An 18,079-nucleotide genomic window follows, 5' to 3' on the forward strand; every position below is an offset into this window, starting at 1 on the left:
ATAAGATATCAACGAGGTACTTCTTGGTTTTATTAGATATGGGAATTTCCAATTCAAGTCAGAAGCACCACAACCACTGCCATATTAGAAAGATCAGTACCCGAGAGCCCAGACTGTCACCCGGCTGGAAGCCTCTGGAGGAGGGCTCCCAGGGACCACTGACCTAATCAAGGGCCTCCTCCTTCACACACCACCCTCCACCCCAACCTTTATGCCTTCTTAGAGTCCTTCAGGGAAGGGACCCACCGTCAAGATTGTCCTTTCTGGCACCGAACTCTTCTGTCTGCTAGAAGACAGCAACGAGACTGCCCCTACAATGATGATGCCTATGGTGACCACATCTCAAAGAAGCTGAGATGGATCTCAGCCCTTTATTGTCACTTGGGAGGGAGAACCCAAATCTTAGTAAACAAAGACTTTCTCTCTTGAACCATTCACAGGAATATTGAAGGTAATGAAAATGAAAATGTGTAAACCATCCTTTGGAGCAGAGGCTACAAACTCACATGCCCGCCTGGACCAGCACCGGGCAGACGTCCTCCATGAGTGAAGTGCAGTGGGGGATGGGAAGGGTGGGGGAGGGGGTAATGGTGGTGGGCGTGAGCCGCAGCAGACTTGAGATGACAGCATGCCCCATCCTCCACCCAGAAAACTATTTTTTATACGTAATCTCCCGAGTTTCAAATATTGTCAATACATACAAAAGGTTATGAAGCCTTATAACTTCTGCCCTAGGCAAATTCCACACTTAAACAAAGCTCCCTTTCCCACCAAATAAGAAAACTTTAACAAGGTGATTACAAAGAAAATAAGAAATAGAAAATGGGCCGGGCGCGGTGGCTCAAGCCTGTAATCCCAGCACTTTGGGAGGCCGAGGCGGGTGGATCACGAGGTCAGGAGATCGAGACCATCCTGGCTAACATGGTGAAACCCCGTCTCTACTAAAAATACAAAAAACTAGCCGGGTGTGGTGGCGGGCGCCTGTAGTCCCAGCTACTCGGAGGCTGAGGCAGGAGAATGGCGTAAACCCGGGAGGCGGAGCTTGCAGTGAGCCGAGATCGCGCCACTGCACTCCAAGCCTGGGTGACACAGCGAGACTCCGTCTCAAAAAAAAAAAAAAAAAAAAAAAAAAAAAAAGAAATAGAAAATGATAGCAGCTTCAAACATACCAGTCTCCCTGTTTTAAAACAAAATCAATAAAATCAGTGAATCACAATTCATTGAGCTCATTCTTGTCTACAAGGAAGCAGCTGGATGGATCTACTGGCAGGTAGTCCTGCAGGATTAAAATGAGGCCCACTGCCAAAAAAAAAACCCCAAATAAGATGCCGTCCTGCTCGTCCTCATACCATCCTCATCAGGCAGGGAAGGAATAGGATTAGACTCCCTATTAGGGAGAATAGGTTGAGGCACAGAGCAGGAAGGGCCCCTCCTCAATATCACAGAGCCCCTCTGTTGGGTCAGACCAGAACTGGGGGCAGAGGCTAAAGGTGAGACCCATTGCTGTCCAGGGGCAAGGGGCTGGCGGTAGGGGCTACCCTGGCAGCCGGGAGTTCTGGGGCCAGTGATATAGAGCCCCCCAACCAAAACAGGTTTCCCATTGCACCATTTGGCACCATCTTGGAGACAGCTGAAATAACGAATCAAAGTTAGGCAGCACCTTGCAGGGCACTGAGCAAATAGTAGGCACAGTTGTGTGTCTCCTGAGTAAACTGTGCATCATGAATGAAGGGAGCTACTTCCCTCAGCCAGTGCCTCCCCTCCAGGGAAATCCAGGAGCTGCCTTTGCAATTCCAAAGACTCTGGATTTCTCCAAGGCAGGCAAAGAAGACAAGGGAGGTAATGGTGAGTTCCCTCTGCGAGTAAACACATGGATTTCCCGGCTCTAAGGGAACATCATCGGTTCTGTCAGACTCACGGACACACAGGAAGGGATTCCAGAACCCCACAGAAACACAGAACCCAGCGGGGCTGTGTCTGCAATAAGCTTAGGCTCGGACCTGAGACCTATAGCAAGTCCATACCCAGTAGTCCAAGCCCCTGGCTTTCCTTCTGTTTGGTGCCTATAGGAATTCCCTAGCATCCTTATACCCAGAGGACTTGGCACAGAAAGTCGATGTCAACATGAGAAAGAAAGAGGCTCTTTGTTCTCCCAGGCATGCATGGATATTTCTGTCCCCGCCCTGAGGCACACAGACCTTCTTGGCCCTGGCCCGACAAGCCCCCAGAGCAACAGTGTGGTCTTTATTTTGGCTTGCTCTGGGAGCCAAGGTCCAGGGAAGCCTGACCCTCTGTGCTCTGGGGCACCGTGACAGGGAGAAGGCATTGGCTCAGCCAGAATGTCTCAAAGGTACTACAACTGGCATTGAATGGACCAATTCTTTGCTGTCGGAGACTGTTCTGCACATTGTGGGACGTCCACTAGATGCCAGGTGTGCCCCCACAGTCACTGTGACCCCCTCAACACACACACGTTTCCAGTGCTGCCTGGAGGGACAAGCTGCCCCTGGTTTAAAGTCACTGGGCTGGTGGCCCCCTCATGCATTTGTGAAACAGAAGGCCCAGAGACTAAGTGACATGTGTAAGGCCACACCTCAGCTCTGATGACTTCTGGCCCAGAATTCTTCCCAGCTGCACTCTCAATGACTGGTGCCCATGCATGTGCCCGGAACACTGCAAACACACCATGGGATGCCACGGCTCTGCAGAGCCTCAAAGCAGAGAGCTATCTGTCTCAGTGGCTCAGAGAAACCGAGCAAGAGAGACAAAATAACCTCCCTGCGATCAGACTCAGCAAATGCTGGGTGGGGAGTAGGTTCCCCGGGGAGACACTGTTTTAGGTCCTGCTTGTCCTAGTAAGTCCCACCGTCTAGCTGGTAACTGTGAGTGTGGCAGGCCTCCAGCAGGCGGGGCTTTCTGTAGTCTCCATGGAGACCTGGGGGCCAGTGAGAGGGAGCCAACCCCCAGCCTGTAGGTTAGAGCCAGGGACAGCCCAAGGGTCCAGCCTTCATCTTGATTCTCCAGTGGGCTCAGCAGGAGTGTGGACAACTCCATCACAGGCTTCTGACCCCCTTCCAAGGTCCTCACAGTCTCCATTGGGAAATACGGCTGTTAGTGCCAGCTCCTCCTCAGGTTCCTGGAAGTTTTCTGGAACACAGGAGAAGAAATCACTGAATCAGAAGAGAAAGGTTATGAGTGAGTTATCTAGGAAGGAAAAGGAGAAAGTTGGCCCCAGCAAATATCTAGTTAAAAACTAAAACAAAATACATATCAAAAACCTTAACAATGTACATACCCTTTGACCCACAAATTTCACTTCTAGGATTTTATCCTAAGAAAATAATTAGGAATAATTAGTGGACCTGCTGGAGCTATCTTGCTACTGGCCTAAGGATGAAACTGACACTGAAGATGGCCCAACAGAGAGAAAGAGCAAGCCTGGGTCCTTGCTGGGGTCCCTGACCCCCTGAATCAACCAACTCTGAAGCTGACTCCACCTCTGGACTGTCTTTTAGGTGAGATAATGATTTCTCTTACTGCTTGTGCTAGTGTGAGTCATGGTATCTTTACTTGCAGTTGAAAGTGTCCTGATTCAATGTCCAACAATGGGACTGGTTGAGTGAACTATGGCTCACTCATATAATGGGATTCAGGCATTAAAGATAATACATAAAATTCCACAGACCTAAACACACACACACACACACACACACACACACACACACACACACACACACACACACACACACATTGAATAGAAGTAAAATTGGGGAAATCTGAATAAGATCTGTGGATTGTGCCAATGTCAATATCCCGTTTGTTCTATTGCACTACAGTTTTGCAAAATGTTACCATTGGGGGAAACTGGGCAAAGTGTACGCAGGTCTCTCTGTGTGATTTCCTTTTTTGTTTTTTGAGACGGGGTCTCACTGTGTCACTCATGCTGGTCTCGAACTCCTGAGCTCAAGCTGTCCTCCTGCCTCGGCCTCACAAAGTGCTGGGATTTCTGTATGATTTCTTGCCACTGCGTGTTAATCTAGAATTACCTCAAAAAAGAAAATATGTTATTGACATATAATTATTGCTGTGGAAGGCAGTTATAGTATGTTATTGATGAAGAAAGAAGATTCCAAAACAGTAAGTACAGTCATGTGCAACATAATGACATTTTGGTCAATTATGAACCTTAATAAGAGAGTGGTCCCATAAGATTGAAACACAGCTGGCCGGGCATGGTGGCTCATGCCTGTAATCCCAGCACTTTGGGAGGCCAAGGCGGGCGGATCACAAGGTCAGGAGATTGAGACCATCCTGGCTAACACAGTGAAACCTTGTCTCTACTAAAAATACAAAAAATTAGCCAGGTGTGGTGGTGGGCGCCTGCAGTTCCAGCTACTCGGGAGGCCGAGGCGCAGGAGAATGGCGTGAACTCGGGAGGCGGAACTTGCAGTGAGCCGAGACTGCGCCACTGCACTCCAGCCTGGGCAACAGAGCAAGACTCCATTGCAAAAAAAAAAAAAAAAAAAAAAAGATTGAAACACAGCTAAAAAATTCCTGTCACCTAGTAACCTTGTAGCTGTCCTGATGTTGCAGTACAAAGCATTACTTACATGTTTGTGGCAATGCTGGTGGAAACCTACCGCACTGCCAATCATACAAAAGTCTAGCACATACAGTTATATACCGTGGACAATGTAGACAATACTTGATAATAATAAGAAATGAGGCCGGGCGCCGTGGCTCACGCCTGTAATCCCAGCACTTTGGGAGGCCGAGGCGGGCGGATCACAAGGTCAGGAGATCGAGACCACGGTGAAACCCCGTCTCTACTAAAAATACAAAAAATTAGCCGGGCGCGGTTGTGGGCGCCTGTGGTCCCAGCTACTCGGGAGGCTGAGGGCAGGAGAATGGCGTGAACCCGGGAGGCGGAGCTTGAAGTGAGCCGAGATCGCGCCACTGCACTCCAGCCTGGGCGACAGAGCGAGACTCCGTCTCAAAAAAAAAAAAAAAAAAAAAAAAAAAAAAAAAGAAATGACTGTTACTGTTCTCTCTCTCTCCATATATATACATATATATACACATATATATGGGGAGAGAGAGAGAGAGAGAGAGAGAGAGAGCGAGCAATGCCGCTGGAGTGCATTGGCAAAATCTCGGCTCACTGCAACCTCTGCCTCCCAGGTTCAAGCAGTTCTCCTGCCTGAGCCTCCCAAGTAGCTGAGATTACAGGCAGTGCCACCACGCCTGGCTAATTTGTGTATTTTTAGTAGAGATGGGGTTTCACCATGCGGGCCAGGCTGGTTTGGAACTCCTGACTTCAAGTGATCCGCCAGCCTCAGCCTACTACATGTTTTAACATTATTTTAGAGTGTACTCCCTCTACTTATATATGTATATATATAAAGATATATATATACACACACACATATAAAGTTTACATATATATATAGTTAATTGTAAAACTGCCTCAGGCAGGCCCTTCAAGAAGTATCCAGAAGAAGGCATTATCGTAGGAGGTGACAGCTCCATGTGTGTTATTGTCCCTGAAGACCTTCCAGTGGGACAAGATGTGGAGGCAGAAGACAGTGATACTGATGATCCTGACCTTGTGTGTAGGTGTAGGCTAAGGCACATGTTTATGTCTTAGTTTTTAGCAAAAAAAAAAAAAATAAAATAAAATAGGAAAAGCTTATTGAATAAGGATATAAAGAAAGAAAGTATTTTTGTACATTTCTACAATGTTTTGTGTTTTAAGCCAAGTATTACTACAAAAGAGGCAAAAAGCTTTTAGTAATTTAAAAAGGTTTTTTTTTTTTTTGAGACAGTCTCACTATGTTGTGTAGGCTGCAGTCCAATCGCAGGATTACAGCCTTGAACTGTTGGGCCTGAGCGATCCTCCTGCCTTGGCCTCTGGAGTAGCAGGGACTACAGGCACGCACCATCACACCTGGCTACAAAATCAAAAAGTTTATAAAGTAAAAAAGTTACAGTCAGCTAAGGTTAAGTTATTGTTGAAGAAAGAAATATTTTACAATAAATGTGGTGTAGCCTAAGTGTGCTGTGTCTCTATAGTCAACAGTAGTGCACAGTAATGTCCTAGGTCTTCCCATTCACTCACCACTCACTTGCTGACTTAGCCAGAGCAACTTCCAGCCTTGCAAGCGTCATTCATGGTAAGTGCCCTAGGCAGATGTACCGTTTTGATCTTTGATAGCATATTTTTACTGCGCCTTTACTATGTTTAGGTATGTTGAGACACACAGCTACTTACCACTGTGTTACAGTTGCCCATAATATTCAGGACCGTAACCTGCTGCACAGGGTTGTAGACTAGGAGCAACAGGCTATGCCGTGTGCCATAGGCGTGTAGTAGGTTGTACCATCCAGGTTTGTAAGTACACTCTATCGTGTTCACATGACAAAATCCCCTAAAGATGGATCTTTCAGAATGTATATCCCTGTCATTAAGCAACTCATGATTGTATAAATGCATGTGATTATGACATCCTATATTTATCATATAGTATCAATGTGTGTACATAGTCCATAAATGCCATTTGCATTTTAACACATTCACTTCTCCATGAGATTTGTACATACCACAGAGAGAGAAATTATCCAAAATTTATGTAAAATGGTTAATGATTCTGTTGCTTCCTCTTTTCTCCTTTAGTTTCCAGGTATATCCAAAATGAAGGCAGAGGGGTTGAAGTTAGCATTTTTGCAATTAAACATTTTAAAAATCTGCTGCATTTTGAAGATGATATAGGAGTTTATTAAATTTTAAATAGCACAAGGAGAGATAGGTAAATAGAATGGTGTACCCCAAAATATAATTGTAGTTATCTCTGCATGATGGAATTAGTGAATGGTATTTCACATTTGTTTTCTTTCTTTTTTTTTTGTTTATTTTTTTTTTGAGTTTTCAAATATGATAGGCAGAATTCTAAGATAGCCCCCAAGATTCTGGCCCCTTAGAAAGCCCTTCCTTGAGTCTGACGGGCTCTGTGAATGTGACAGCTTAGTCACTCTGGGACGTAGGGTGCCTCTCTGACAAACGCAGTGGCTAGTGACTCCCTTGACCCCTTAAGTTATATGAACTCCCTCCTAGCAGACTGGAGAGGGGGTTCTGCTGGCTGAAGGAGGATCTCTTGTGAGAGGGCTTGTGAGAGCAAGGAATGGCAGGGGCCTCGGAGCTGACAGCAGTCCCAGCTGACAGCCAGCAAGAAGTCAGGGACCTAATCAGTGCCTTTGAAGCTGCGAAGCTTGCAATTATTTATTTATTTATTTATTTATTTTGAGATGGAGTAGCTGGGATTACAGGCATGTGTCACCACGCCTGGCTAACTTTGTATTTTTAGTAGAGATAGGGTTTCACCATATTGGTCAGGCTGGTTTTGAACTCCTGACCTCGGGTCATCTGCCCACCTCGGCCTCCCAAAGTGCTGGGATTACAGGCATGAGCCACCATGCCCGACCTACTTGCGATCATTTCTTATGCAGCAATGAAGACTGACACATCAACTAATGGTTTTCTTTCTTAAACAAGAGGCACAATGAAAGTTAATTTTGAACCACCGTTCATTGTTTCTGTAACAAAGCTATACTTCTCAGTGCACTTTGGGACAGGGCTATGTCCATTCAGCAGGCTACACCCTTCCGAGTACTGTAGCCACTCCCATCCACGGCATAACTATCCACAGTTTCAGTTACCTGCGGTACAGTCCAATAAGATATTTTCAAAGAGATATCTCATTCATGTAACTTTTATTATATATTGTTAAATGTCTTCACTGTGCCTAGTTTATAAATTAAGCTTTATCATAGGTATGTATGTACAGGAAAAAACAGTGTACACGTCGGGCTTAGTGCTACCCATGGTTTTAGGCATCCACAGGTGTCTTAAAGCATCTCATGTGGCAAAGGGGAGAATCAGTGCGCTTCCCATGTCCCTAACATCAGCATTGACATCTAGGGGTGTCTTCCCCTTCCCCTTCTCCCTCACTTCCATTTAGTGGCCTGATGATTCCACCCAGGTGTGGCTCCCGGCTGAGTTTTCTCCCCTCCATTCCCACTGCCCAGGTCGGGCCCAGGTCACCTGTTACCCCTCCTGGGACATGGCAGCCTCCTCCTAGCTGGGCTCTGCCGAGGTGTCTCCCTCTCCTGGAGTCCACCTCTCTAAACACACCCCAATCTCTCCACTCAGCAATCGCTCACGGCACACTACTTCTGAAGGCTGCACATCTGGGACCCTGATTTGGTCCAAACTCTTCCCTTCAGCCTTGGCCCTCACTGGTTTCCTTCTGCACCTTACTCCCGGGGCCTCTCGATGGTGGTCCCTTGTCTGATCATGACATCATGCTGTCACTCCTTAGCTCAGTGCTCCTTTTCTAAACCTTCCCATTTCTGCCTATGAAAATCCCTTCATCCCCCAGTTCAAACGTCACTTGCTCCAGGACACTCCCTGGATCCTCCAGGGAGACTCGCTGTGTTTGGTCCCATGCACCCCAGCATGCACCTGGAGACGCCTTTGTTACAATCCTCCCCATACTGTCTTTATTAGGTGGAGACTCCTGGGGAAAGAACCCAGCCTGACCGAGCGCATGTGCCCACTGCCTGGCATATGGGCACCTCACATTGCTCACCCCCACACCTGGCACATGGGAAGCACTCCATAGATGTTGGTCCACTCTGTCCCTAAGGTCCCCAAGTTCACGTGACCACTCCCATAATTCCATGCACCTGGCCCTCAGGGTGCAGGAAGTCGGGGAGCACTCACCATGAGCTGGGCTTCTGCAGGCAGCAACATCCTGGTCCTTCCTCCGGCTCCAGGGACCCCAGGAAAAGCAGGCCAGCAGTCCAGGGAGGCCTGGTCTCTCCCAGGCTCCTTCCACTAGGAAGAACACAAAACCTGAGTCAGAGGGTCACATGGTTTCCACTTCACAAGACTGAGAGACTTTGTTTAGCAAATCAAGAGCCTCAACTGTCAACTGCTCTAGTTTCAACTGTCTGATTAAAAACACGAAGTCTGACTTGCAAAAGTGGGTGGGTTTTTGTACTTTAAAAACGAACTTTAAAAATGATTGCTTTACTTTATCTATGTTATCTCATTTAATTCTCACAAAAACCCTATGATGTAGGTACCATGTTGGGGAAACTAAAGCATTGAAAATGACATGAAATTAATTACAATTACATAGCACCAAACAAAATACTCAAAGAGCTGCACATTCCCTCTGATTTTAGTTCAAACTATTTCTTGGCAGGAATAGATATATGTTTTAGTAATCTATAAAGTCAACAGGAACAAGGTTGTTTATTTGTTTGGTTGGTTTTTTTTTAAAGACTTCAGGCAACCAAAACAAGGAAAATCCTTGTTCATAATCTTTGTTCAGGACCTATTTACTCTCAACCTGCGCCCAAATGTAATGAGACTGTATCCTTAGTTTTTCAACTCAAAAGCAGCTGGATTAGGTACCACAAACTGGGTAAAAGGGCACTGCCAAAAGGCAAGCAACCTAGAATAAAAATTATCATCAGACGGTGAGGAAAGAAATCAGAAAACTTTAAAAAAACAGATGCAACCACTAGCGAAATCTTAGTGACATGAATCCATTTGATGTGAGGATAATAGTGCTGTCCATTGCAAAAGCGGCAAAGAAATCAGTGGGCTGTAAGTTATAATTACACTCGTTACCTTTAGTCATTTGTGAGGTTTAATTTTGTTCAGTATGTTTTCATAAAAGTAGGAAAGTGCTTAACATAGTAGAGAACAATTCCTTTGCAAAGTGTTAAAATCTCAAAAGTATTAGTGTTTATTTAAAAGGAAGGGAGGATTCATTCACTCTTTCTGCATGCCAGGCATGGTATCAGGAAATGGGACTGCGGATGGTGTTTAAACCCACAAGAGAACAAAATCATGTTCACAAGGGAACGAAAAATCATGTGGTAAGAGCTCAGAGAGCAAAGCGATAAAGGGTTCTGGGATTTCGCCAGTGAACTTGCAAATGGGAGCAGGGAAAGTCAAGGAAGCCTTCCTGGAGGAGGAAGTCCAGTTCTGAATGCACAAATGGGATTGGCCAGGTGAGGAGGAGGGAGGAGAAAAGGCTCTCAGGCTGAGGCAACAGCAATGTGTCTACAAAAAGTTTAGGAGGGACTGGGCGTGGTAGTTCACGCCTGTAATCCTGGCAATTTGGGAGGCCAAAGTGGGTGGATCACTTGAGGTCAGGAGTTCGAGACTAGCCTGGTAAATATGGCGGAACCCCGTCTCTACTAAAAATACAAAAATTAGCTGGGCGTGGTGGCAGGCGCCTGTAGTCCCAGCTACTTGGGAGGTTGAGATGGGAGAATCGCTTGAACTCGGGAGGCGGAGGTTGCAGTGAGTCGAGATCGCACCACTGCCACTCCAGCCTGGGCAACAAAGCAAAACATCATCTAAAAAAAAGAAAAAGCATGCACTCTTTAGGGTACAGAAAATGTGTGTGAATTCCCTTCTTTCCCTAGGAGGCCAGGTCAGCAAAGCGGTTGAAACCAAAATCAGAACAATCACAACCTCAACAAAAAAAAGGGATTGCGCCCTAAGGGAGGAGGGTTAGGGCAGGCGCACCCGCCTAGGCAGGCCAGGCTGGCAGGTGAATGTGACATTGGTAGCATCACAGGTACCAGGTCTCCTTGCTGGGACCCCCCGCCCCCCGACCAACGCCAATACCCCAGGAGACACACAATACAGCCACTCTCTGCATTATCTACTTAAGAGGAAGAGGCTGGAGGGCGTGAAGGGCTGCCCAGCTGGGCAGTGAGAGAAAGCAAAGATCTCCTGGGTTTGCCAGATGCAGCAACTCCTAATGTGCATGTTTTCATCCTAGAACACGGGAGAGTTCCCGTAAAGCCTTGCGTTCCAGGAGGAAGGAGATCCTGACCCTTTTGCTGATGGCAGCAGTCACGGGGGCTGGGAAAAGACCCTTAAACCCCTTCCACCTTTTAGGAGAATGTGGAGGGAAAAGGTGGCCTCAGCAGACCTGGGGGAGGCAGAGAGACACAGCAGTTGGGTGCACAGCCTTGGTGGGCGGCCAGAAATCACTAGAAAATGTGCTCTTAGTCCCTCTCACCTCCCCACTCTCCAAGTCCTGAGCACCCGTTCCTTGCCCTCTTAATAAAACCAGGGCTTCCAAGAAGCCTCCACCGCGCTGGACATGCCCCTCCGCCCCTCCTAGGGCTCCCGACGCATGTCTAGCTGCGCAGCGCCCTAGAATTTAGCTCCTGATACCGCCAATCTCCTTAGCCCCTATCCACCCCCTTGAAACTTTCCCACCCCAAGGCTTTCCCATTTCCTTCCCTAACCCTCTTTCCCTCTCCCCGCCCTCACCCACCCCCTAACTCCTAGATCTCGGCCCTGCCCGATTCATCCCTTCTCTCTACCCACTCCCTCTGCCTTCTGCTCGGCCTCTCAGCTTTCCCACGCCCCCTAGGCATCTCCCGTGCACTCGGGACCCTTCCGGGACAGACTCGACCCCCTACGCAGGGCCTGTTCTCTGCTAGCTGCGCGGCCTGGCTCTAGGCACCTCCCTGCTCTGAGTCTCAGTTTACCTCGGTGCTCAATGAGGGGGACTGGCCAAAGGGGTCCAACTTGGGGGACGTGCCCGAGCTACCGCCCGCCCGCGCCCCGCCGGGCCCCGCGCAGTCTCACCTGGTTGCCCGGCTCCTGCGGCTTGCAGGGCCCTGCAGGCGGCCGCCTGGACGGCCAGGCAGGAGGACTGGAGGCCGGGGCAGTAGGCGGCCGCCTGCACGGGACCTCCCGCCTGGCGGCCGAACACGGCGCGCAGCAGCGCCTCCAGCAGCCGCAGCCCCGGCGCCACCGCGTCCTCCGGCCCGGCCTCGGCCACCAGCACCCCGACCAGTGCCGCCCCGGCCCGCCGCCGGCCGCGCACGTCCCGCAGCATCTCCCGCAGGCGGCGCCGCGGCTCCCGGGCGGTCAGGGATGACGCGCGGCACAGCACGAAGACCAGCTGCGAGCGGATGGCGCGCGCAGCCGCCGCCCCCGCTGTCCTCGCCGCCCCAGTCGTCCGCGCAGCCCTCTGCGCCCCGCGCGCCGCCCCGGGCCCTGCGCCCTCTGCAGCCGCGCCGCCTGGCTTGCCCGCGCCTGGCTCCGGCGGGAACACCGCTCTTGCGAAGTCCTGCAGGAGCGCGCGGCTCTGCTCGCGCTCCCACAGCTCGCCCACCAGTAGCACCTGCCCGCGGCCCCCAGCCGCCTCCACCAGCGCCTGGAAGGGCGGCTCGGCCGGGCGCGCGGGCCGGGCCGACAGCGCCTCCAGCTCGCGCTCCATGCTGGCTGCCGCCCGCCCTCTGCGGCCGCTGCGGCTCGGGCGCACCCGCTGCCCGCCTCTCGGGGCGGTGGCGCCCCGGCACGGAGGACACGCCCCGGAGGGCCGAGCCCAGCCGGACCCCCGGGCCCCCGGGCGGGGCCTCTGTCTGCACGCTCCCCTGGGCGCAGCCCTCATCGCGGGCCCGGGTTGGAGAAGAGGGCTTTCCCCCCAGCCCTCCAAGGGTGGCTCCTCCCGAAGTCCCTGCGCAGACGTGGGAAAACGGAGAGTCATTCATTCATTCATTAATCCATGCCACACATACTCACTGAGCACCTACTAGGTGCAGGCGCTGGGCAGCCGAGGGTGGGAAGACAGACAATTAATCCCATCACTAGATAAGATGGTTTGGAGACCTGGAGCAGAGTCCCGCACAGTTTGGGGTTTTGCGGAGGTGGGGTGGAGGGTAGGGGGGTAAGGGGCGGAGGGCGCAGATAAGTGGGTAGGAAGGTGAGATAAAAGAGAGCACGCAGGGGTTATTTCTGCCATCCAGCTTTCCTTCTGGTCTTCAACATTTAGCAAAAACTGACCGAGGGTCCACTATTTCCACAAATATTTATTGTACTGCCCTAGGCGCTGGGGGTGAAACCCAGACTGTTTGCGTAAAGCAGAAAGTCAAGGGGGCCAGATGCAGGACACCGATGGTGCTCTGATCTGCGTGGGGGGCAAGGGGCCAGGTCAGAAGCAGGAATGATTTCCCTTCCTTGTAAGGATCTAGGTCAGCCTTGTCCAATAGAACATTCTGCGATGATGGAAAAGTTTTATATTATCTGCACCATATGTGACTATTATTGAGTACTTGAAATCTGGCGAGTGCAACTGAAGAACTGAGTTTTACATCTCACATAATTTTTAATGAAATGTAAAATTAAAGCAGAAAGTGACAAGATGATAATGTACTTAAAGGGCTGGCGCCTTCCTCAGAATAGTACCCTAAAGATGCCGCAGAAGGAAGAGGGGAGTTAGTAAGGACTCTGAGAAACCAGTGTAAAACCGGGAAAGGCCTGTCGCCTCCTCCCCTCAGTGCTATAGAAGGGGGATGGGCTGAGCGAACACTATATACTTATGCTCTTTTCTTTGCCTGCATTGGCCTGAGTAGACCATTTCTTAACCCCATCTCCACCCCCACCACTGCCATGGTGCTAGGAGGCAGAAAACAGCTGTGCTAGCCAAGGATGGCGATATCAGGCTGGGGCTAGCAGCACGGAACAACCAGACCGGGCAGCCTCTTCTTCTCACTTCATGAGTCGGGAATTCCAACCACAAGACCCACCATATGAAAGAGCATTCATTGGCCAGGGGAGAGTGCCGAGAAGTTCCCTGAGTGGGGTGTCTGGTGTGTGTGAGGGTGGTACATGGGGAGTGGCTACATTCCCATTTGATGCCAGAGGCAAGTCCCATCACACCCCTCTTCCTTAAGCTCCCAGGTGGGATATAGGAAGAGCCTAGGTTTACTCATCCCCAGCCAAGGTAGCTGATATCTAGGGAAACGTGAATTCACTGGGAAAAATAATTAGACTTCTGGGGCCGGGTGCTGTGGCTTATGCATGTAATCCCAGCACTTTGGAAGGCCAAGGCGGGTAGATCATCTGAGGTCAGGGGCTCGAGACCGGCCTGACCAACATGGAGAAACCCTGTCTCTACTAAAAATACAAAATTAGCCGGCCAAGGTGGCGCATACCTGTAGTCCCAGCTACTTGGGAGGCTAAGGCAGGAGAATGGCTTGAACCCAGGAGGTGGAGGTTTTGGTGAGCCAAGATCATACCATTACACTCCAGCCTGGGCATCAAGAGCAAAACTCTGCCTCAAAAAATAAAATAAAATAAAATAAAATACAAAATAAAAATAATTAGATTTCTGGAAAGTATAAAACAAAGCAGGTTTAATGGATATATGAATTAAGATTCATTTCTTAATGACACAGACAATACTAATAACAATGAAAACTTCTTTTTCTCTTTTGTAGAATCTGGAGATGGACAGTTTGTGGCTGAAATAGTATAACAGTTCTGCTTTACTAGGTGTTTGAGGACTCAAATTTCATACCAGGTCACTGTTGCCCTCTGACATCTTCATGATCCAAATTGGCAGCTAAAACTTGGGGCATCACACCTGTATTCCCAGAAGCTGGATAGTAGAAGGACTAAGGAAGGAACAAAAATCTGGTTGACTTCAGATTTCTTAGCAACAACATTGAGTTTAAGAAAAAATGGAAAAATTGTTTTAAAGTATCAAAGAAAAATAACTTTGACCCTAGATTTGTATTTCTAGCTAAATTATCAGGTATGTAAAGAATCAGAAGGCATATCACATATAACCCCTCTTTGAAAACACTATTGGAGGAAGTACCCCATCAAAAAGGAAACTAAATTGGGCTGGGCATGGTGGCTTATGCCTGTAACCTTAGCACTTTGGGAGGCTGAGGCCGGCAGATCATCTGAAGTCAGGAGTTCGAGACCAGGCTGACCAAAATGGCGAAAGCCTGTCTCTACTAAAAATACAAAAATTAGCTGGGCATGGTGGTGTGTGCCTGTAATCCCAGCTACTTGGGAGGCTGAGGCAGGAGACTCGCTTGAACCCAGGAGGCGGAGGTTGCAGTGAGCCGAGATTACACCACTGCACTCCAGCCTGGGCAGCAGAGTGAAGCCGTGTAAAAAAAAAAAAAAAAAAAAAAGGAACCAAGAGTGCTCAATAATAGCAAGTAAGAGGGATTAAATCACTTGTCTAAATAACAGTGCAAGGCCATACCACCAAAGCACAGCCTAAGTGGGTATAATAGACTGGGAGTATGGGTGGCAGAGCCGGGGCGAAACCTACAAGTTGACCGAAAAGGGAATTAACCCCATGTAGGCCACCTCTGAGGAAGAGAGAAAGACAAGTTCTAGAGAAGAACTGTCAGGTATACTGGGATTTTTAGCACATTCTTACAAGGCTTGTCTAAAACCAACATGCTCTGCCTCCTAAGCTATATATTCTCAGCCTCTAAATCTCCACAACTAATTACAAATTTCCATAGGTGGGATGGGGGATGGATCAGAGGGGGGTGGAATGTTAAACAAAGGTTGGAGTCCAGGGCTAGTACAGTTTATCTTTATCTGTGTTATTTACACAGCAAAGGTTCTGGTATTAAATTAACAGGAAATTGCAAAGATCCTTTTTTTTTTTTTTTAAAAAAAGGCAAGATGCCAAGAATATTTATTCCTCCTCTCCCTTCATACCCTGAAAACATCATAAAATTAATGGACTTCTTCGTTCTCTGGTGTTCAATGAAGATATAAAGTAAACTGGGATTTCTGAAATACTTTACCTTTTCATGTTCACTTAAACAGAATTTGGTGGGAATCAAGTGATAAGAGGCTGGTGTGGTGGCTCACACCTGTAATCCTGGTACCTTGGGAAACTGAGGCGGGAGGATTGATTGAGTCCAGGAGTTTCAGACCAGCCTAGGCCTCATAGCGAGACCCCATCCCTATACAAACAAACAAACAAAAATCAAAAAGCTAGTTGAGTGTGGTGGTGTGTACCTAGTCCCAGTTACTCCTTGGGAGGTTGAGGTGGGTGGATGGCTTGAGCCCAGGAGGTTGAGGCTGCAGTGAGCCGTGATTGCGCCACCGCACTCCAGCCTGGGTGAGAGATCAAAAACAAAACAAAACAAAACAAAAACCAAAACCAAAAACAAAACAAACCAAAACAAACAAACAAAAAAAACAAACCAAAACAGAGTGACGAGAAAGTGCTGGTTTGGAAAACAAGGAGTATTCTCCCTCTAGTTGCTTGCCAGCTCCTTTCTCCTCTTTACTCACGCTCTGTCACCCTATTCTCCTCTCCTTCTTTCTTCCTTTCCTCCCTTCTCCTCTCCCCACCTTGCCCTTTCTCTCTTCCTTCCTTTCCTTCCTCTCTTGTTTCCCTGTACTTTCCCTCTTTTTCCCTAAGATGTTTGATGTGGGGGCTACAAGGAAGCCTGGACCAGGGGAGACTTTCTGGCTTCCTGGGGAGCCAGGTAGAGGGAGGAAGAGCTTGAATGTGAGGAAGACCTCAGAGGGAAAAGAAACTGGAGGAGGCCCCAGGACCCACAGAGGAATGAGGCTGAGGTGGGGAGAGGGGCTGGAAACTTGAAACTGGGTGTGACAAGCGCTGGGGGCCCCCGAGGTGGAGCAGACCTGCTCGCCGATGTGCTGGGGCCTCGTTTCCTCCTTGCCAGGCCCAGGCTGGTTCCCATCAGGGCACCAGGAATGCAGATCTCTGTGCCAGCTGGTGTTCTTATGGCGGTTAAATATCTCAGTTTCACCTGAACTTTAGGGGTCTGGTGAAGGTTTGTTAACCCACTTATGCAGGAGGTTGCAATTTTTTGAATTGCTGACGTGTGAAAAATCAGACTTTGGCAATGACCTTGAGCAGTAGGCTATAAATAACTCCCGCATGCTCAGCGTTCCAATAATGGAACACTAGGCATAAATAGGATTTAAGAAGCCTGCAGGAAATGCTGAGGGGCAGAAGTCAGGCTTCAGTGCCTATCATGCTCCTGCTGAGCCCTGGACTAGTCAGTGGTGCCAGGAGGAGGGGCAGGCAGGCCCCCAGGACATACCTGTAGTGGCTGAGGGCATCACAGTGGGGGCAGTCCTCCATCAGCAGACACCTAGCACATAAGTTGGGGGAGAGTGTGTGCACCTGTCACCTTGGTGGCCACAGCTGCAAGGTGATTTTGTGGGGATCTGTGAGCATCTGAGGCCCCAGTAGGGCCAAGGAGGAGAACAGCAGCTCATCTGTGCCGCAAGGACATATGGTGACTTTGAAGCCACTCAATTTGGACCTCCTTTCAAATCTACCAGGCCAGATCAAGTGACAGCTTCAGTGTAAGTCTCCCAAGGTCCCCTCCTGGGAGAATGGCACCAGCCAAAAGTGGCCAGGAAGAAACCATGGTCTCTAAAAGCTGAATGGGGCCCCGGTTGGCCTTTCCCTCCCCCAGGACAGGGCTGCACCAACTGCACCCAAGCTGGTACCTCAACTGTCAGGCCCATTGAGGTTAAAGTGGAGCAAAGGGCAGTTATCACTGGAGGCAACCTTATTCCTCCCCCAAGTCTTACAGCAGGTGCCCTTTTACAGAGTATCAAATACAATGTGAGCTGTATCTGTGGGGTGGGCATGAGGGTTGTGCCCACCACAGGCACCCTGGCCCTGTACCTATATATCTCATTCTGTTCACTTTCTGCAGCCCCTCAGCCCCTGGGTGATGAAAAAATAGGAAGTGTGCGAGCTTTGGGGCAATGGGCAGTGGGTGACTTCATGATCGTCATTCACAAGGTGCCTGATATAGAACAAGGTAACCATTAAAATAATCTTATGATAACCTTAGTTGCTCAAGCCATCTCCTGGCCAGTGCCTCTCTTTCCCAGAGGAGTGGATCAAGAACCGGGTCAGGAAGATGGGCTAAGTGCATGGAAACATGAGGCTCCTCTGCACCAGATCTCGTCAGAGCTCTGTGACTGACCCTGATGTGACTCTGCAGGACAGGAAGCTTCTGTGATCACTGGCTAGAGGATGTTCAGCTTACCAGTTTCAGGTTGCACTGGACAAAGATGATGGCAGTGTTGCTAATGACAATATGGTGGCATGACATTGAGGAGACAGTGAAACTCTCACCTCACCGCTTTAGAGAAGCCTCTTATCAGTGGTAGTGGCAGATGGACAGGCAGTGGCTACCAACAGAGCTTTCTCCAACG

At 49.1% G+C, this 18,079-nt stretch overlaps 1 protein-coding gene across 1 annotated transcript; it reads right to left on the reverse strand.

Annotated features, from left to right (window-relative positions):
• C12H2orf72 (chromosome 12 C2orf72 homolog) lies at positions 1-12,323 on the reverse strand. The gene is made up of 3 exons (XM_050751148.1): positions 11,687-12,323; positions 8,780-8,893; positions 1-3,147 (listed from the first exon to the last, which is right to left on the reverse strand). The coding sequence occupies exons 1-3, from the start codon at positions 12,321-12,323 to the stop codon at positions 3,008-3,010; spliced, it is 891 nt and encodes a 296-aa protein (XP_050607105.1). The 3' UTR covers positions 1-3,007.
• Positions 12,324-18,079: the final 5,756 nt, after the last annotated feature.

Source organism: Macaca thibetana, chromosome 12 (assembly GCF_024542745.1).
Source record: "Macaca thibetana thibetana isolate TM-01 chromosome 12, ASM2454274v1, whole genome shotgun sequence".
Classification (NCBI taxonomy): Eukaryota; Metazoa; Chordata; class Mammalia; order Primates; family Cercopithecidae; genus Macaca; species Macaca thibetana.